Source organism: Asterias rubens, chromosome 21 (assembly GCF_902459465.1).
Source record: "Asterias rubens chromosome 21, eAstRub1.3, whole genome shotgun sequence".
NCBI classification, from domain to species: Eukaryota; Metazoa; Echinodermata; class Asteroidea; order Forcipulatida; family Asteriidae; genus Asterias; species Asterias rubens.
This window is the reverse complement of record NC_047082.1, coordinates 12059312-12081185: the sequence shown is the minus strand read 5'-3', so window position 1 is coordinate 12081185 and position 21874 is coordinate 12059312. Positions and strand designations below refer to the sequence as shown.

The 21874-nt window shown below is 39.3% G+C and overlaps 2 protein-coding genes across 2 annotated transcripts; both read left to right on the top strand.

Annotated features, from left to right (window-relative positions):
* The first annotated feature begins 10 nt into the window (after positions 1 to 10).
* On the top strand, positions 11 to 8044 carry LOC117304531 (lysosomal-associated transmembrane protein 4A-like). Its single transcript, XM_033789045.1, has 7 exons — positions 11 to 271; positions 2313 to 2424; positions 3154 to 3230; positions 4185 to 4301; positions 4988 to 5116; positions 5604 to 5702; positions 7192 to 8044. The coding sequence occupies exons 1-7, from the start codon at positions 185 to 187 to the stop codon at positions 7267 to 7269; spliced, it is 699 nt and encodes a 232-aa protein (XP_033644936.1). The 5' UTR covers positions 11 to 184; the 3' UTR covers positions 7270 to 8044.
* Positions 8045 to 10936: 2892 nt separating this feature from the next.
* LOC117304528 (nuclear transcription factor Y subunit gamma-like) lies at positions 10937 to 21858 on the top strand. The gene is made up of 9 exons (XM_033789043.1): positions 10937 to 11022; positions 12978 to 13078; positions 14043 to 14114; positions 14676 to 14789; positions 15528 to 15623; positions 16135 to 16290; positions 17184 to 17333; positions 17982 to 18095; positions 20586 to 21858. The coding sequence occupies exons 2-9, from the start codon at positions 12980 to 12982 to the stop codon at positions 20670 to 20672; spliced, it is 888 nt and encodes a 295-aa protein (XP_033644934.1). The 5' UTR covers positions 10937 to 11022; positions 12978 to 12979; the 3' UTR covers positions 20673 to 21858.
* Positions 21859 to 21874: the final 16 nt, after the last annotated feature.

Genomic DNA, 21874 nt, shown 5'->3' with positions numbered 1-21874 from the left:
AACAACCGCATAATACATTCATCGAGCTCGGCTGAGAGAGAGAGGGTTATGGAGTTTTTCTGTGGGGTTAAATCGGTCTAAATTTGACCGATTGCTCCACTGTTTTCCCCGCTGTATAACCACGAGAACTTTGCTTACATATTATAGATTTGTTATATACAGTTAAATTTACAAGAACCTCAAAATGGGAAGGCAACGAGGAGTGCATCCAACATGTTGTTTTTGTCTTCACGTACGAACTGGCTCGGTTTTGATCGGGTTATGGCACATGGTAAGTACAAAGTGTAGACCCGATCATTTTGAATAGAATTTAGAACGTAGATCCGCAGTAGTATGTTACTACAAAAAGTAGACAAGATAACACAACAGTAGAGATATATGGAGTAGGTTCGGGTTCACTACACTCTACACAGAGTGTACTCAAACTCATGAGCAGATAGATTCATTCATGAAATTCATGCCATCATCATGGGAAATACTTTATATGGTTACAACATACATAGTTCTGAAGGAATATCTCATTTGACATTTGTTTTAGAGTTAGCCTAATTAGATACCAATTTATTTCTTAACAAAAGAAAAAGTGATGACAGCATTGAAATTAAATAGGAAAAGTTTCCGTATGGCGCCACCACTTTTTCATTCGAAATAAAATAATATAGTATCTAATTTACCTGCTTGATATATCCCTTTTTGTAAAAAAGAGTCAAAAAGTGGTGGCGCCATACGGAAAGTTATCCATTAAATAATAAATATTGGTCCTACCGTGGAGCTAGCCAGCCGTCAACTTGCCAACAACTCACTTGTGCCGTCAACCATGTAAACTCGCCTTCGACTCAACCACGACACCGCAGATGGCAGGTATAGATTAGTCTTGACCCAAGACGTCGGCGATCAATCTACACAAGTAGTAAAACCTCCTGAAGTTTAACCTAAAACTTAAGAAAATGATCTTTTTGCTAATGTAATACTTTACAGTTCTACGCCTCTTTTGTGAATTTTAAATAATATATATTGGAGGAGTTGGCGGCGAGTTGACGGCACCAAGCAAGTTGATGGCAAGTAGTAGGACCCTGGGCTACTGCTGTCGTCATCATACACATAGTTGTGTCAGGTCACTTCGAACCATTATGATTACGCTACACTTGACACTTCAAACATTTTGCAAGTTCTTCAAGTTCAAAGTTACTTTGGGCTTCGTACCTCGTTCTTTAAAGCCATTGGACCCTTTCGGTACAGGAAAACAAAAAAAGTTCACAGATTTACAAATAACTTTCAGGGTTTACAGAAGACTTCTCTTGAAATATTATTCGATGAAATGCTTTACTTTTTGAGAAAACAGTAAAACAATATCAATTCTCGATAGCAAGAATTACAGATTTATTTTAAACACATGTCATGACACGGCGAAACGCACAGATACAAGGGTGGGTTATTCCGTTATTTTCTCCCGACTCTGATGACCAATTGAGCCTTAATTTTCACAGGTTTGTTATTTGATATAAGTTGTGATACACGAAGTGTGGGCCTTGGACAATACTGTTTACCGAAAGGGTCCAATGGCTTTAAGGGAAGGTACAAACAATGTACACGTTTGGTAATTACTCAAAATAAATATTAACTTAAAAACTGACTTGGTACCTAGCATTGGAGAGCTGATGACTCCCTCTGAAGTAACGTAGTTTTTGAGAAAGAGGTGATTTCTCACTAAAATAATAAAAGACTTCTAGCTAGAAGTCTTTTATTCCTATCTTAAAGCACACAAATTTATCCAACAATGGTGTTTTTTCTTTCATCATTTTCTCCCAACTCCGATGACAAGTTGAGTTCAAATTTTCACATGTTTGTTATTGTATGCATATGTTGAGATACATTAGGTGAGAACACTGGTCTTTGACAATTACCAACAGTGTCCCTTTAATTCAGGATTACTTCATAGTACAAATTCCAGGCAAGCTAAACACAGCTTCTGAAATAAACACTTTAAATGGTACCTTTAAAAAGGGAAAATTAAAGGCAACATCTCAGCAAAACGATTGTGCACTAATGCCCAAAGGAACTAAAGTTGCAAGCAGTGTTGTCAAGACCACCCTAGTAGTGATTTTATTTTTATTAAATTTTTTCATGATTTTGACACATTGTACTGCTGTTTAAAAATTCTTGTGCCCCTTTGTAAAAAGTCAGTCAACTAGGCACTACAGTCAACCCTTGTCTCTTTATGTTGTTTTGGCACATTACAAATGCCATGTTATATTTACCTATCGTTGATTTTCATTTGAACAAAAATATGTACTTTTTCTTTAAATTAACAGGTTGGGCAAGTATGTGCTATGCTGCTTATTGCATCTATGATCATCAAGGGCACTGTCAAGACTGAGGACAGCACGTCCACCAGTTTGTCAATTGAGGACCAGCATGATGCATGTGGGTAGATATGTCTGAGGGACATATTATCGGTGTAGGAGGGCACGGTTCCAGGCTGTGGGCACCGGTGGAAATCAGTCACTAAAGACTTTCCAAAATTACAATATTTCGCCGCGGACTTTCTGTCTCACGGAAAATCTTAATACGGTGGAGTCTGCCCTATAACCTGCGAGGGCTGAACCTGCGAGGGCTGAACCCACTCACCGGGTGGTTACAGTCGACCCACTCTCACTCACTCTCTCAATCTCCTCCCGTTGCATGCGACCCTGCTCGGTCGGAGTCATCGTCCATACTACTCTACATTCACTATATCCCTACCCACGAAACCTTCCCACTATTGCCACACCTACATTCCACATACCATGTTCATAATGTGCCCATTCACAATACCCGAACCAAATATCATGACCACATAAGGAGTTCTCTGAACCTCGACCCCAAAACAATAAATAAACAAACTTTTACTACGCGTGACACAACACAACTTAAAACAGACCATGGGCTGCTTGACCAACTATCCGCGAACTGAAAAGACTAAAGAATTCCACGCGACCAAAAACTTAAACAATTTACAAAGTTCCACAAATAGGAAACACTTTGACACCCTCCGTCTCTCAGATGTAGGATTCGTACATTGGCCTTGTCTGTCCTAGACAGGGTATCTCACTCCAATATTATGGTGCTTCCTTGCTCTTTTACCCCCTATTTATTGTTATTTTTGTTCAACAGCTGATTACTGTGTTGGACTGGTCATCATATGTTGCTACTTTCTGATCACAAGCATGATGATTAAGGGAGTTGCACAGGTAAGTTCATAACAGGAGCTTTCAATATGTCTTAATGCATGTGATGTCATTTGAGTTATGACACCCTCGCGCTATAGGTCAAAAGAAGGTTTGCTCATTGCTCATCGTGTGCACCACACGCTTCAAGTGTTTCATAATCATTTTACCTGACCTCTAACTAAGACTGTTCAAAGTTTATTGGTCTGTCTATTCTATTCTAAAAGGAATTTTCCTCTGGTATCTTAGAGTTTCTTTTAACTGCTGTTATAGAGATTGCCGACAGGGAATACAGTGTGTCTCTCTGACTGTGTCTGTTAAAAGTGTTCAAGTTGGTCAGGGTTATTAATTTGTTTTACCCATACACCGGTGTGTGTTAGCACTGTATACTCAGTACTTTCCCGAGTCCTGTGAAAAAAATATCACAGACATGTTACTCGGATTCGAACCCACGACCCTTGCAATTCTAGAGCAGTGTCTTACCAACTAGACTACCGAGGTTTCCCGGTAGCTAGAGGCAGTTCGAGTCCTATGTTTTGGCAGCGGATACCGCAACGATATAAGAGATGTTGAATTTGCATCGGGGATAAAGAATATTAATTTTGTTTTTTACCCATACATCGATGTGTGTTAATTGGCCTGTATACTCAGTACTTTCCCGAGTCCTGTGAAAAAATATCACAGGCATGTTACTCGGGTGGGATTCGAACCCACGACCCTTGCAATTCTAGAGCTGTGTCTTACCAACTAGACTACCGAGGTTGCCCAGTAGCTAGAGGCAGGGTTGTTAAAACTTACTTACTAACTAATACAGGCCTCGAAATAACCAACATCACTTTGGCATGTTGCTCTGTGCTTTTGCTGTGGTGCCCTTTGCAAAGTTCCAATACAAATTTACATGTGGATTCCAGTTTCAGACTTTTTTGCCAGTGATGTCTCACACTCACCCTTGTTTTATGTATTTTCTTCCCCCAACAGCACCAGTCAAGTTACCTGCTGCCGTTCTTCTGCCTGCAGCTGTTTGATTTCTTCATCACATGCCTGACAGCTATCGGCCTAATGTCATACTACCCAGAATTTGACTACGAAGACAGTGTAAGTCATTTTAACCCCGCCCACCTGTGAAGTTCTCAGACAGTTTATAAAGCTGTTTAAGCAGAAAATAGTGCTCAGCAAATTTCTAAGCAAATAGGGCACTGGTTGCAAACTTTTTGGATTTTGGGCTGGTAAGTTGTAACCAGTTTCTGTTGAGCAACATTTGCATTTGCTTAGCAAGTTTTTATGCTCGCATGCTTTACGAAATTGGGCTTTGATCCTTTGTAGTTAAGCCTGTGACAGTTACACAGAAAATCGGCCGATCATCCGGTTAAACGTTTACATTTTTACTGTTTGTACAAAACGTAATTTATTTTTAAAGATGTTGTGGCGCTATGCTAAACAAATTGCAATCACACAGTACACAATGCATGATCCTGTGCCACGCAAACAGGCATATTATTTTAAATTTACAGGCGTGTTGTCTTTATTACTTTACGTGCGATAACAAATGCAAGTTACATTGATCACTAGAGGGTCGTTAAACAAAATTCTTGAACGGACGGTTACATGTGTAGCCGACTGTTTCAGAACTTGACGATTACATGTGTAACCTACCGTTTCAGAAATGGTTACACGTTAACAAATATAACAGTAAATGCAAGAATCACCCCTCTTTCGTGTTCGTTCCCAAAATTGTAAAAATAAATTGGGTTCTACATTTCTTTCTTTGATTGTTTTCTTAGGGCAAGTTCCCGTACAACCAGGAGTTCATGCACTGGAAGGAGAAGCTGCCCATCAACAAGATGGATCTGGACAACCAGTGGTTTGTCATCGTTGCCCTGGTCATCTTCATGATGATCATGGTAGTCAAGGTAAACGTCTCTCCTTACCCACTCACAGTGGGCTTCAGTTTAGGTTTAGCAGACACGGGGTTACCGAGCTAAGCCCAGCATATCCTGTTCACGTTCCTGCCTTCAAGCACTAATTTAGGCGATGGATCGTTCAGTGTGTCGGGCCAGACCATTAGATCCTCACCAACAGTTGATAATTTCAAATGCAACCTCAAAATCTTTTTATTCTAGTGTGTCATATTAATTGCTTTTGTGGTTTGTTTTCTTTGTGTGTAAAGCGCAATGATAATTTGTTGCTATTGAAGAGCTGGAATTATTATTTGTATTATTATAATTTTGAGCCAAGCCCAACTATCACTTTATCTCTAGGTAGCATCTAGCAACAGAATCCAGAATTCTCCTGAAGATTTCTCAGAGCATAGTGATCAAAGCGTTAAGTTGTCAACCACTGGTTCACAGTGTACTCTTATAGTCTTTAGTTGCAAATAACATACTTTGTCTTTGTCAGGCCTACTGCATTGCCTGTGTGTGGTCATGCTACAAGTACATCGCAGCCCGTGAGATGGGAGACAATGCCCAATCTGGCAATTATGCCATGGATGCTGAGGTAAGCAAAGTCTTAATCATGTTGCCACCCACCTGGTCAGGTTCCTTGTATAATAATAGTAGCTTTGATATGGCGCTCATATTCATCACTCAGTGATGCTCAAGACGCTTTAAAGGCAGTGGACACTATTGGTATTTACTCAAAATAATTATCATCATAAAACCTTTCTTGATTACGAGTAATGTGGAGAGGTTGATGGTATAAAACATTGTGAGAAACAGCTCCCTCTGAAGTGACGTAGTTTTCGAGAAAGAAGTAATTTTCTACGAATTTGATTTCGAGACCTCAAGTTTAGAATTTGAGGTCTCGAAATCAAGCATCAGAAAGCACACAACTTTGTGTGACGAGGGTGTTTTTTCTTTCATTATTATCTCGCAAATTCGACGACCGATTGAGCTAAAATTTTCACAGTTTTGTTATTTTATGCATATTAAAGATACACCAAGTAAGAAGACTGGTCTTTGACAATTACCAATAGTGTCCACTATTTAGTAGTAATAACCTGCAAGGTATTGTGTCATCATTTGAACAAATACTTGTTTTTTGTTTTAAAATGTTACTGAGTGTGGCTTTAGTATTCAATTGAAAAAACCAAGACCACCGGACTTGTCCAGTGATGACATGACAGGCCCCAAAACCAAAAATCACTGGCCTCGGGCCTGTGGTCCAGTCTAAAAGTTGAGCCCTGAAGTAGATCAAAGAGCATGACTGATTTTATTACGAGAAAACTACAGCAATTTCTGTTTACTGGGTAGACTGAAAAAAGTCTGGGTTTGGTTGGATGAAAGCCTGAATTTTCTCATCCCTGGATGACTGTCTTGGGTCCATGTCACACAAAGCAATTTACAGGCAACCAACCAGTTCCAGGCGATCTCCAAGAAGAGAATCCATTCATATTTTAGTGTTCACATATTCTTGTGGATCAGATAAGACATTGTTTAGAAAAAATTACTAGTGGGCTACCAAAGTGTTGCTGTAGCACTGACTGCAGTAGGTTGCCTCCAAGTTGCCTGTCAAAGTTGCCTCGTGCGTCAAGGCTCTCATTGTCACCGTGGTCAAGTGGTTAGACTGAAGGGCTTGCAATGCAGTCACAAGGTTGTGGGCTCGAATCTCCCAGCTAACCGCTGATTTCACAATGACCAGAATAAATATTGTCTTCTAGTTACTGAAATCACAATTACTTTGTGCCATTCATAATCATAGACGTTAAATGAGAGAGATTGGCTGTTGCCAGCTTGTCGTTTATATCCCATACGCCTCTCTTAATATTTATGCATGACACCATAGTTCTAACCCAAAATGAGGCTATGGGCGCCCGTTCCCCATCACTTGCAGTGGCTGTGCCCATCGCCTCTTTTTGAGTTAGCATTGTGACGTACCTCATGCATAAATATTAAAGAGGCGTATTGTGGGAGTTTGCTGAGTTACCTTGGCAGGGAGATCATCTTAACAAACAAACAAACTCTCATTCTTTGTCTTCCGTTTCAAGGCTCTGCTCCCCAAGCTGCCAACCTACAGTGATGCTATCCAGTCTCCTGATAGCAAGCCACCACCATATGAGCAATAGATCAGCGTGGCCCTCGCAAGTTAAAACTGTTCCACACCCTCTTCTCATTGTCTATTTTAGTTTCATCCCAGCATATTTGATGAGATTTGTTGAAGATTCAAAAACAGTTATGTGTGGAACAGCCCCTTTGGGGGATCATAACGAGCAAAACATTTTATTAATAACTCTAATACTCACAACTAAAAGCGCTTATTAATAGAAGAGTAAGATATAAACCATAGAAATAAATACTCAAGATATTTACAATGAATATAATTAAAATTTACGGTTTGAAAAGAATTTGAGGGAATAAAGGGAACAAGTTCATTTTAGCCGAGAAGTTAAATGCAACAACACGTTAATCTAATGTCAGCTTAAAATGAAACGTTCAACTCAAAATGAATCAAAAGTTACCCAGCCGGCCTTGTGGTTTATTACTTGATAAAGTAAAGTGTGTAGTGGTATCCTACTTGTGTCACTCTATAGTAATCGCACATGATGATCATGAGTGTGTTTATATATCTTTAAGAATCAAGTATCGGTGAAAGTTCTAAATTTCTTCTTTAAAAAAAAAAGCTGAGGAAACAAGATTGAACAGACTGGACAACATATCCTTTACTGCATGATACTTAAATCTCATCTTTAACTGACCAAAACTTGTGTTTGTGTTTGTTGTTATGAGTGTAATTTTCAGCAGGTAGAGTATTTACTGGTGGTGGGTTTATTTTAAAATGCTAATTTTTTGATGAGGACATAAAAACAGCAGTAAGAGACAAAGAAAGCAAGGGGCTTGATTCAAAAGTGCAACAAAAAAGAAGGAACAACTCTGCTAGTTGGTAGCTTGTTGAAATTGCACGGTTTTCCTTAAACCTCGTCAACTAACAAGATTGGCCACTTATGGGAGTAAATTTTTGACTCCATAAATGGCCGACCGTGAATAGTTTGCACAGTAAAAGGAAAACCACCCAATTTGGAGGCAAACTTGTGTGGATCATCATTGTATTCTACTTTTAAGCTTCTTTCCAACCATATGCATTTTATAAAAAACGGTTACAGACGCTTTTTATAGACCAACTCGTCCGATCCAAGGCAACATGTTCCTTTAATGAAATTGGAACCTGGTAACCATTACAGAACATGTATTATGTGAAGTTTTGCATTGATGGTTTGTAATGCAACACAAAGTGCAACTGAAAAAGAAGGACACAAGTCTCTCAGTTGGTACACGTGGGGCCAGTGTTTTGGAAAGGGATATTTTAGTTTCCAACTTTGTATGCTTGTCATTGCTTGATGACAGATTCATGAAATTGGGTCCTGGTAACAAGTACTATGCATTATGTGAAGTTGCGCACTTGCATGCTTTGTAACACAACACAACAAAAAACTTGCTAAGTAGAATAAGTAAGCTGTTAGCAGATTAATGCATGTAGATAAAATACCGGCGCATTCAAATAGATAATGAAGCGATATGGCAATACTGCTATTGCTTTTATGCCTTTATTTTATTTTCAATAAGCTTTACAGTTTGCAATGTTTTGAATTGCTTTCCCTATTATGGTATTATGCACATTTTCCATTCACCGACACCTTTTTGTGTGTAGTCATGTAAGCAATGTACCCATAGACCATCACAGCTTGCACTCAGCACTGAGTAATCCATAGCAGCTAGTTTTACTGTACAATTTGTTTCATGTCATTTTCACAAAAACTTATTTTGATGGGATTAGGTTTGTAGATACATTAATTGGGTTTAATGTGATTCCTCACAAGGACATTTTGTATCAGTAGTCAGTGTGTTGTTAAAAGTTTTTGAAAGTGGTGGGTTGTAGTATAAACCATTTTAATCTTAATCTCTCAAACCAGTGTAACTCATTCATGTTTTTCATGTTTCCAATAGCTCGATGTACCAAAAGGGTGCTAGATTTACCATTTCAACCTTGGTTAACAGAGTTTCAATCATTTGCATAAAAAGCAATACAAGAACAGCCTCATTCCCAGTGGGTTGCGATCTCGTCACCATTTTGTTTTCTTTCCCAGAATACCTTGCTCAATCATCACTCTTGGAAGTGAGATCTGAGATATCAAACTATAAGACCTGTTGTTGATCCATTCTGTATTGGAGACATGTTGTGGTTAGCAGAACCAAAGTTAATCAACATCCATCACAAAACATTGGAGTTTTCATCTCCATTTTGTATTTTGGTAGCACATGGTTCATTAGAACATGAAAACATTGTGTTATGATCCACTAGATTAAGAGGTAAACATTGAAACGTGACTGCCTTTTCGTCTTGGAGATGACCTGGAACTGGTTGCCTGTAAATTGCCTCGTGTGACATGGTCTTAAGAACATGTTGGGAACAATGCAGCATATAAATCTATTCACATTTATGCACTTAATTTACTCCCAAGATTTGATTTCCATAACTCTATAGTCATTGTATCCGATTGTAATGTGTGAGTTTTGGCTTTGTTTTTAAAAAACAATAATTTGGTAGGATTAGAAACAGCATTTGCTGTTAGCCTTAAACAAAATGTATTGGCAGACGGAATTGGTATTGGAAAAAAATAAAAAAACAATCAAATAAATGTGTTTGTCCTGCTAGTTCTTTATTTCATTGTTTCAGAAGTTTGTTAATGAATTTTACTTATTAAAATAATTGTTATAAGCAAAGATGGTTATATACTTATTATTGGTAAACAAAGAAAGTAGATACAAAAACTCTATAGGTGAAAGTGTTTTTAGGGAGATGTGTTAATATCATCACCATGGTGATTAAGGGGACATGCACAAATAAAATTAACATAATAAGTTTATGAATTCTCAAGCAATAAATTGTGTGGTATTTTGTTTTGAATGTTGCATTTCCTTTTTCAATGCCTAGTTTAATTTCCACATAAAAAAAATTGATGAAATTGATGGCTGACCAGCCTCTTGCAGTTGGCTTTTGAGTTTTTAAAAGGAGTCCATTTAAAAATGTTTTTCTTTGTAATAATAATAATAATAATAATAATAATAATAATAAGACTTGTAATGCGCACATATCTATGGGGCGCCGTTTGTCCATTAATTGTTTGACACTTTTAAGGCATGTTTTTACCATGGTTTACAGCAATTAGATGTAACCCATAGAAACTGTTGCCATGGGCCGCATAGCTTTTTTAAATTTATTGAAAACATTTATGTAACATCGATCTATAGCATCGATGGTGTCGTCCAGAGATAGGTTCGTTCCATGGAACGGTTCCGCTATCGTCCTCCACTACAACAACGATAGCGGAACGGACCCCGGCCACTACTAAGTTACCAGAGGGGACACACTTACCGGGCAATTCCCATTAATTTTACCCAATCCTGCCTCCAGGCCACATCGTCTAGGATAGCAAGCAAGCTCACCGAGAAAAAAGTCAGGTTGTAACACTTTTGTTACAGGGGAGAAACAAAGGTCTACATATATTTGGTTGTACTGTCCATCAAAACATATAACTATTAGATTATTCTGTAGTCTGTGTAAGATACAACACAATTCAATAAAGCAGGTTTGCTTACTGATGGAAATATTTTATTATGTTTCCAATAAAAGTGAACACTGCCCAACCCCTGTAGCAGAATGGAGAGTTCCAATCAGCGAGTACGTGGTGCACCGGTGGTGTGTGTGTACTTGTGTACTGTATATGCTGTATTTTGCTCCGCACACACGCGCACGCATACCCACACAGTACACAAATTTCAGCTGCACTAAAATTTCTGACTGGAAAACCTAGACAAATAACGTAAGTATCCCTTCTTCTACTCCACTATTTAATCTCCATAGGTTCATCAGTTTCACTCGGTATGTTTTGGTGCTATTTTTGGTTGACAATTGGACGGTAATTGGGCTTGAAATGATGTGATTTCTTGGTGAGTTCGCGGGGAGTTTGTCATTGGCTAGTGAGAGGTTTTACTATTGCTGTTTGATTGGCCGTCGCCATTTTTCATTGTCTTCATTGGTCAACCTGTCGTCGGTGCAGTTTCGCGGGTACCTTGCTTTATTTAGGCCGTGTAGATTCTGGTCGCAGCTGTCGTTCGCGTACCAGCTAGTATTTCCTTGTTGTTTTCGTTCTCCGATCGGATTGGGTGCAGCAATTTGCAGACTCGGGAAGATTTTACTTTCCACTAATCACGACCGAGTTACCAAGTTAACACAATTAACGTACACGAGTTAGAATACGATTGGTTTGGGATGAGAACAAGGATCTCAAAGTCAAGTCAATGATGATACAAAGTATTTTTAGATTGGATTCTTGACAGTCATGCCAATTACTTAAGTTAGTCAGACAGGGGCCAGGCCTCGATCTTCTGAGAAAAAAATCCACCAGACCACAAAAGGCCCGACTTGTTGGTCATGGTCAAAAGGTTTACTGGACTAAAATAATAAATAGATCAGGAATCAAAATGAAAAAAAACAGCTTTTCTTTTTCCTCTTTTTTATTCGGACAAGTATTTAAAGACATACTATTTTAAGACTGAAAGTAAAAAAAACTTCTTAGGAGAGAGGATTTATCTAACTTGTCACTATATAAATATGGGTATGAGGGTTCAAGAACTACCCTTGCTTGTGGAAAAGATTGGGAATGAAGGGTATTCAAACAAAGCCAACATTTAAACCTGATATTTCAATTGAAAAAAAAAACCTCAAGACTGCCGGACACTTCTGCTAGTTGCGATAACGTTTACCCTCCTCCCGACGGCCGCCAGGCCGTAGGGTTACGAGTTTTGAACCTGTCGCATCAAACGCATTATTTTGTTGTTGGGCTAAACCATTCTGTAAAAGGGGTGTTACAATGTTACAGTGTTGCAGTGCTACAGTGCGTGCGCGCCATTATGAGTGAACGGCGTGCAATGCAAACGGACAGCGCTCACACGCACTGCAACATTGTAACACCCCTTTTACAGAATGGTTTAGCCCAACAACAAAATAATGCGTTTGATGGTAAGTTTTTTTCAATTTTTCTTCGAAATATTTCCTAAATGGTGTTATGAGTATTATGGCAGGCTGCATTAGACATTGCAGATTATGTTCGTACCCTCAGAATTTGTGTCATGATTTTTGAAAGTGGTAAAAATGGGGCAAATCTGGTGACTAGCTGTCGAAATTGTACGTATTGGACCAGATCAACCGTTTCCGCTCGAAACAAACTCGTAACCCTCCGGCCTGGCGGCCGTCGGGAGGAGGGTTACGTTATCGCAACTAACTTCTGCATGCCTGGTCATCAAGTTGACTACTGGCCTCAAGTCTGTAGTCCAGTGTAAAATTTGAGCCCTACAACCAGTGGTGCTGGAAATGGAGTGTCCAGTTTGTTGCCAGTTAAAAATAAAATGACGTTTACAATGTAGACATTTCAAAATTTTCAGAATTTATACTTTTTTTGTGTCTGACAAAGTAGTCGCTTCATCATTTGCCTGCTTAATAGCGTTTATTAAGTAGGACAAACTGGGTAGGTAAGTAGAAATTAGTTGAACAAAGAATACAGAGCGATATTTGAGCGTACAACCTCTGCCGGATGCATGCACTTTTACCAAGTGATTAAAAAAAAAGGCAACCATGCTAGGGTCGCAACAACGTCAGGCCATTAACTATCTTTGCATTTATACCTTCGGTCCTTTTGGTCGGTAAGTTGTTTGCAACAGCTCATTCTATTTTCTCATCTACAATGATGTTGACAATTTATTTTTATTTTTTATAAAGCCATGGAGGAAACAACGATTTCTGACGATGCTTCGTCAGCCCGACAGGCACATGAAAACTTCTGGATACAACAGACTGACAACATCAGTAACCTGAAATATGTGAGTTGCTACAATGTTTTTTATTCTGTATATGACAACAAATTTTCTTTTTTGCTCTTACCTCAACTCTGGTAACCTCAGTGTGGGTTCAAACCCCAGCCGTGACACTTGTGTCCTTAAGCAAGACACTTAACTATAGCTTCGTCCTTCGGATGGGTCGTAAAGTCGTTGATCCCATGTGTTGTGAAACGCATGTAAAAGAACCCAGTGCACTTATCGAAAAGTGAAGGGGTTCGCCCGGGTATTCCAAGCTGAAGCTGCTGTATACGCCCTAGCACCGTGTAAACCCTTATATGGTGCTACATAATTGGTTCTCAGAATTCATTACTTCAATTAAAACTTTTTGTATACCTTTTTGCGTATCTTATTTGGTAGATACATGCGCTGTATAAGACTTTGATATATTTATATTATTATCTTCTGCTAATAAGTAATAGTATGCCATGGAAAGGGGGCTTGTTTTAAAGAAGAAATCACCTCAACGAAAGTGAAGCAGCTCTTTTGCCCCAATAAGGTTTTCACTACTTTGTTTTCAGGGCTTGTCCCTAATCAAGTAAGGCCCAGTTTGTGGCTGATCTCATTCTCAACTACAGGCCTGCAATTTCATAGGGCAAGGCCATTTTCATTTGGCAAAGGGCACCTTTTTTCATTGGGAAATCTAAATTCAATAGACAACTTTTGAAGGGCAGGATGGCCAAGACCAGGGCAACAGAGGTCGTGTCCTTCTTGGCCTTTGTGTAATTTCATGTCCTCAATTGTGAAAGGGTGCCCAAAGGGTCTCACTGTTCAATGGACCCTGTAAAATGTGATGCATACATGCACATGTCATTGTCATATAATACTCTTTACTGACATATGAGGGGGGGGTTTCATTATGTGGTAATAAGCATCATAACCCTCCTGTTTGTTGTCATAATTGAACGATAAAACTTTCATTGTAAAACTTTTAAATTTTCTGTTTCAGACTGACTTCAAAACCCAGGAGTTACCATTGGCAAGAATCAAGAAAATCATGAAGTTGGATGACGAAGTCAAGGTATAAGTAAAACTATACTAGTCGCGACTAATTTATTATTCCCAAGATGCATTGCAGCATGTTGTTTGTCGCAGGCCCAATATAGTAAAATTCATGCTGAAAGGATTGTGGAATTGTATATTTTGTGTTAGGCCGTGTCCGAAACGACGACTTCGGCTACAGCTACGTCTAGATCAGCGCGTCTACCAGTGTTGAAGAATAGCAGACGCGTGAGATCTAGCCGTAGCTGTAGTCGAAGTCGTCGTTTCGGACACGGCCTAATATGCTGTCATGAATAGTCGTGAGCAACACAATTGGTTCGCCAAGCAGGAAGTCTTTACTATTTTTGAAGTAGTCGTGGCTGCACAATTAACTGAATAGTTGAAAAACGGTAATCACGACTTCACTTTGAAGCAGTCAATAGTCGCGACTTTGACACTAGTCGCACTAGTCACCCAGGCTTAGACAAGTCGTAGTGCTTGTTACTTTTTTGAATCCCTAGGTTTCATTTACCAAAGATATGCTTAATGAATGCCTGTTTGACCATGAAATAAAACTGAATCTCTTCTGTTTACTGTCTAGATGATAAGTGCCGAAGCCCCAGTACTTTTCTCCAAAGCAGCTGAAATGTTCATTGCAGAACTTTCACTCAGAGCGTGGTTGCATACAGAGGACAACAAAAGACGTACATTGCAGGTGAAGAACAGTTTTATAACTCACAGCGACCACACAAATATGTCATTGTCTTCTGTTGTTTTTGCCTGACCTCACTACATATTAATTAAAGCCTGCGGACACTATTGGTAAATGTCAAAGACCAGTCTTCTCACTGCTGTATCTCAACATATGCATAAAATAACAAACCTGTGAAAATTTGAGCTTGATTGGTCGTCAACACCCTTGTCACACGAAGTTGTGTGCTTTCAGATGCTTGATTTCGAGACCTCAAATTCTAAACTTGAGGTCTTGAAATCAAATTCGTGGAAAATTACTTCTTTCTCGAAAACTACTCCACTTCAGAGGTAGCCGTTACCTCCTTTAGCACTGACGATACTGTTATAAAAAGCGACTTGGAATCTGTAACTCCAGAAGTTACCGTGAGGTTGACTTGCCATCTTTTCAATGTACTTCTTAAAGATATGGATCCCAGTTTTAGATTATTTTTTTTTTGTTAGCATGGACTCTCTTCTCTGATCTTGCAATTATATATGCAATTATATATTACTGATCTTGCAATTTAATATAACATAGAGATCTTGACTCCCAAATTCGCCGAAACCATTCAAAATTGTTGTATGGCATCAGTTGAATTTGATCAAAAGGTGGACGTGTACTTTATGTTTTCTTGGGGGGGATGTTGATGGCCTAGGTTGTTTCTAGAACCATTTTGCGTGGTTTTTATGTACTTCTTGTTTTTTGTTTTTACCTTAACAGAGGAATGATATCGCCATGGCAATAACCAAGTGTGATCAGTTTGATTTCCTGATTGACATCGTCCCGAGAGATGAACTGAAAAGCACAAAAAGAACGGTGAGTGACGTGCACTCGACAGTGCCATAATGTACATAACCTTGAGATGCTTCTTTATACATGTAGGAGTATAAATCGGGTTATTTGCAACCGATACAAATTTTCTAAAGAGTAGTCGTATGCTGTAAAAATTTCTTGAGAGTTTCAGAATTTCTCAGACAGCAATTTTGGGGAGGTTTGTTACCTATCTTCTCTTTTTAGTTTAAAGCAGCTTTCCCAATTTCATACAAGCTGTGTTTACCAGTGAAAACATTTCTGTGCTTTCTATAGCAGAATGTGCATTTTAAGTGCCATTCATAAATGTAGGGATACTTTTTCGGGCTATAGCCAGAATTGTGACCGCCACGGCAGCACGGGGCTGTATACTTGCCAAGGAGCTGAGAAAGCGTAAAGGAATGTTATTGACTCAACGACCTGGTCACTTATGAAGAGTTGATACATTTTTGGTAAAATGCAGCATTATAAGAACTAGTTATTCAGATATTTGTTGTGTTGTGTACCTACAATATAGGATGGTCAGGTGCAGCAAGCAGCCATGATGCCAGAGCAGGTCCAGTACTACTTTCAACTATCCCAGAACCAGATAGCCCAGGCTTCTACGACAGGAGCTCCTGCTACCACTCCACAAAACCTGGGCACTCTCATCGCAACCACACAAGCTCAACAGGTTAGTCAAGGCTAGGACTGGTCAAGGGCCACATTTCATAGAACGGCTAGTTTTGTGATTACTGTACTATTTCCATTTCATAGCACTACTCTCGAGAAGGCTCGCAATTGCACGGTCAGATCCTGATCTCCCTAGCGTTCCAACTTACGCTTATTTCTCTTTGATCACCCTTTGTCGCCCTTTTGGGGTCTTAACCGCCCTTTTCTCAAATTGCAAGATCAATGCGGGGTCCAGCGGGAACGGGGCTTTAAGTGTCACATTTGTATTGCTTAGACTTACTTGACCATGTTCTCAGACTTGGACTCGAGCACCTATGCTTGGGACTCAGACTAGTGTTTTTTTTTACTCAGACTCGCAGAAAATTGATAGTTTAGACATGAGTATCTTGCGAAGTCGCAAGAACAATTTCAATCAGTCTTTATAGGGACTAAAAGTACCTTATAAGGTACTTAATGATAAAAACATAATTTTGATGTTGTATATACATTTATTACTCTTTGAAAGGTTTTTAAGCGAGTACCAGTGATGCGAAATTAAGAAAGTAAAAAACTCCATTTAATTTATAAGCTGCTAAATGTGTGTTTGTCAGATTTGGGAATTTTTTAAAGATGTTTTAAAACTCACGTGACTTTTGACTTGCTGTTTGACTCGACCTTAGTTACTCTTGAATGGGAGACTTTTAAGACGCTTGGTGGCAGCAGACTTACCAGGTAGAATCCAATGCTCTTGGTAATGTGCGCATGCTCAGAACTACGTAAACAATTGACATTTTCTGGTAAGTCTGCTGCCAACTAGCGTTCCAAAGTCTCCCCTTGGACTCAAACTTGATCCAGGATGCCATGCAGGGTACACAGCAAAGTTATTACCTACATTGGATTGTTTAATTAATGCAGCAACTGCAGACTGTACAAGTGTCGGGGACAGACACCACCGCTGCCCAGCTTGTACCAGCACAGGGCACTCCTATACAGCTCCAGCAAGCAGGGGGGCAAGCAGCAGGGGGCATCCAACACATCATCACAAACACAGGAGAGATACAGCAGGTGTGTAATAATCTTGAGTAATAATGGAAACTTAAAATGCGTCATGTCTCTCACAAAAAGACACTCCTGGCACAGAAAACAATAACTAAAGCTGACATCTTGGATCTACAAAATAAGCAGAAGGTGAAACGGTTCTTTCTTGAATGTGAGTCTCCTTTCTCAGTTTGATGGGTTGTGAGTTCCATAGGAAAGGATCGGACTGAGAAAAAGACCAGTGTGAGAGGGACACTCAAGGAAGATTTGTGTATCCAGCTCTCTCATGGTCTGGGTACTTTTTGTACAACACAAAATACAAACGTTTACATTAAACTTACATGGTTCGAAGATATTGATAGTAGAAAGCTTCCCTTTAGGTATTACTTACTGAGGTGCTGTAATTTATGAGAAATGAGTAAAGCAATTTCACAAAATAGTTTTTCGTCTCAGTGAGGTGAAAATAATTTTAGCATGTACAACAGATTAGGCGACTCTCCTGAAAACACTGCTCTGTGATTTTCCCTTTTTTTTTTCTTCAAAAACTTGGCGACTGATAAAGCTGAAATTTCTACATATGAATTTCTACAAATAAGAAATAACATGTGTTTGAAAATGATTGTAGTGTAGGCAGGTCCTTGATTATTCCTTAATATCTTGTATTATTTTTGTTAGGTTCAACTTCCAGTCGGTCAGCAGATACAGTATGTGAGACAAGCCCAGGGCCAGCAGCAACAGGGTCTACAGCAAGCCGGTCAAGAGTTTGTCACCCAGATCTCCGGCTCTCAGGTCAGTATTTATGCCAGACTGGTTCCCTGTCCTTATCCGTTAGGAAAGAGACAGCCACAGCAGCCGATTTCACAAAATGCTAGAATTATTCATATCCATGGGGTGTCGTGACCGAGTGGATAAGAGCACCGAACTCAAGCTCTGATGCTTCTGTTCAGCAGAATGTGAGTTTGAATCCCGGTTGTGACACTTGTGTCCTTGAGCAAGACACTTAACTATAATTGCTTCTCTCCACCCAGGGGTAAATGGGTACCTGTGAGGGCAGAGATGGTTCTCGTGATTGATTTAGCCGAGTAGCGCATATATTGCGCACAGGCTGTATACTCCCCAGGGAGCTGAGATGGTTTAAGGAATGTTTTAAGGCCCAGTGACCAGGGGTACTAATGTCGGAAGCGCTTTGAGACACCCCTCGGGCGTGAAAAGCGCTATATAAAAACGGTCTATTATTATTATTAAATAGAACCCGGAGAACGCTGAGCTCGGCCACCCTCTGTGTCGTCTGTGGACGTGGCATATCGATACCGCGCGATACGCATGTATGGCAAAATGATCATTGCATGACACACGTGTATGGCAAAATGGCAAGATGTCAGCGCACATAGACTGTTTCTAGTGTTTATTGGTCAATGATGACGTCACTGTATGGCAAAATTTCACGCGTAAAAAAATGGGCGTCCATAAAAATGGTCTCACAATGAAACCGCAACAAGACACTCAGCGTTCTCCGGGTTCTATTTCTATGATCATATCTCAAATTAGGATGAGTAAATCAGGCATGAGAATCTTCCGGTTTAAACCGGAATTCCGGTTTTTTTCCTTTCAAAATTGTGGTCTCCGAGTTCGATGTGAATTTGCTATGAAATTTGGGGGGTAGGTTTTTGGGGGTATACATTTGGATTTCTCTAATCCCTCTTCTCTAGTCAGACAATGTCAGTTTACCTTTGTAATTGTTATTATCGCGGATCCACACGTACGGCGTTCATGAAAAAAACGGCACCTAAAAACTAAACAATAAATTGCCGTCCAGCAACTGGCCCAGTTTACGGCTTGTGGTCTTCCTAGCATCGCGCATGCATGCAGCAGCAGCGACAGATGTATAAACTTGCCTCATTCCTTGCTTCGTTTATAGTGGTATGGTTCAATAATGTTTGCGTGTAATGCGCTTGCTGCTGCAGCAAAGATAACACGTGTGGAGACTTTTGAAAGTCTTCTGAAAAAACAATGCACGTGTTTGCGCCATGTGTACTGTGTACTGTGTACTGTGTACGTGCAGGTTTGTACACGAACCAATGAGCGGAGCGGCGCGGCACGAATCTGAGATCGCCGGCAGGCCATGGAAAACTGGTACCTGTTACTGCCTCACAACCAGCGAAAGATATATTGGGAACCAGCGAACACACTGTACGTCCGGACGACGTGCTTTCTTCATTGGTTCTATTTCTATGTTGGGGTCTAATCTCAACCTCGTTCCAGTTATACCCTATGCTGAATAACAACCTCTTTCTCAAAAACACATCGCTCTCGCCAGATATATAGAATAATATTATTTTAAAATGTGCGTCGCCGACGGATCGTTAAAATCACAAACATTTAATTTCAAAAGAATTTCTTTTACACAACCGAATTTCAAATCAAGAACCTGTGAAAATGGTTGTTGGTGAGAAAAAAAGCATTTTCAAGGGCAGAAATAAGGGATAAAATTTAAATATTATTACTATTATTTTTTTGTTTTCCTTTCTTTTTCCGGAATTGTTACAAAATCGCAGGCGAACCCAAAATTGTTTGAATTGTTTGAGCTTTACATTCCTTATTTTCCCTTAAACCTATTATTAAAATAAAAAAAAGGAAAAATCACACAAAAGTAGCTCACTTCTACCTGGAAAAATAGGTGTCAGAAATGCATCAGAGATCACCACAGAGCTTCTAAAATACCCAGAGCTCCCAGGGCCCTTAAGCGGGCCCTGGACCCCGGCCGTAGGGGACTTCGCGCTGCGCGCTCGTGTTGTGTGTTTCGCACACAAAAATGATGGAATATTGACATTTCCGATCAACTGAATTTTTTTCCTGTTTTTTTATCATCGCCCATTCTCATGCCTGGTAAATAGTCCGGCCCACTGATTTCATTGGATACAATGATTCAATTGGATAACTGTGTTGTGATGAAGCTTTCCATATCTGTGTTATGATTGGTCCGAGGTTATGTAGTGCCAGCTTGCAATTTCGACTGTCTGCATGCGCAATGATTGTGTGTTGAATGTTGTGTACATCATATAGGGTTGAATTATTCACTATGTGATACATGTATATGTGTGAAATGAATGTGAAATGAATTTGCTTAGATCTGAAGATCCGCTCACGGCCGTTATCTTGCGTAAATTACAAACCTTTAAGTAAGTACCTCGAAGTCGGTGTGATGGCAGGTGTTCTCTAGATATTGCCCTTTGTACAACTTTTAAAAGATTTTTCCCTCTCTTTATTTTTATTTCACAGCCTCCGATCTACCAGATTCAGACGGCAACCGGTACACAGCAAGTGTACTTACAACAACCGACAACGACGACAACTGCAACACAATAACCCCCTTTGTAACAACAGTGATTTTTAAAAAGAATAACAATTTAATATTTATTTGAAACTCAATTCATCTTTTCATCTGGTGCTGCAACAGATGAAAAAATTATGCACCATTTGTCATTTTTACAGATATGCCTTATGAATCTCATGTGAACTAAACAGTTATTAACAGACACATCTGAATATTGTTCGGTTTGATTGAAGATGACATATTTTGCTCCTTACCCCCCGCTTGACATCATTTTGAAACAATAAAAATTTGTGAAATGGTTTTATTGTTATTACTAGCTGGGATTTTTGTCAAGTCTATAAATTTCTGTCGCGGTGATAGTGAAGCGGCTCTCTTTCTACTACAAGCCACGAATTAACCCACGGAACTTACAGCAATTGAGGTAATGCCCTGTGCTTTTGCTGTGGTGCCCTTTGCAAAGTTCCAATACAAATTGAAATTTTCCTCATAGAGGTGGCCCTAACCAGAACGAAATTGCTTCAAGAACAAAGTTCAAGGCCTGCCTGCTCTCACCACTACGGTCCCGATTTAACAAAAGTTGTACGTATTCAATGCACATTTGTATTTAGTACATTATTATGGTTGGCACGGCAGCCAATTAAACCGCCTGGACCTGTCCATTTTATCAAAGGGTGGTAATTCTATCGAATACTGTGAATACACTGAATGTTTAGACTTGAGAACATTTGTAAATAAGTTTCGTGCTGTAAACACTTTTAAACGGTAATTTTTGAAACTTTCACTGGTGGCTTTTATTGTATCTTTCTTGACAAAATGCCAAACAATGATCCTACCTTTAATTTAAAACAATGACTTTCACTAACTCATTCCAAAATATTTTCAGCAGATTGATGTTTTTGACAGTTATAATGATAAGATCATAAACATAATGTATGCAAAGGATTGAATAGATGTATTTTTACCCTCTTAAATATTTGCCAAGTCTGGAAATACATTTTTACTTTGTTATAAAGGTCAATGGGATACATGTACACAATTCACTTGTTGGTCTTCGTTCAACCTCAGTGAGAGTTTGATTTGGCTTGTGACATCAGATGCAAAAAATCTGTATGGAAAGTAGGATGATTACAGCTATTTGTTCACTACTCACTTGTACTTGATAACAAGAAATAATGTATAATAAAGAAAACATTTACTATAAAAAAGAGTCGACTGTTGTTTGTATGTGTAACCC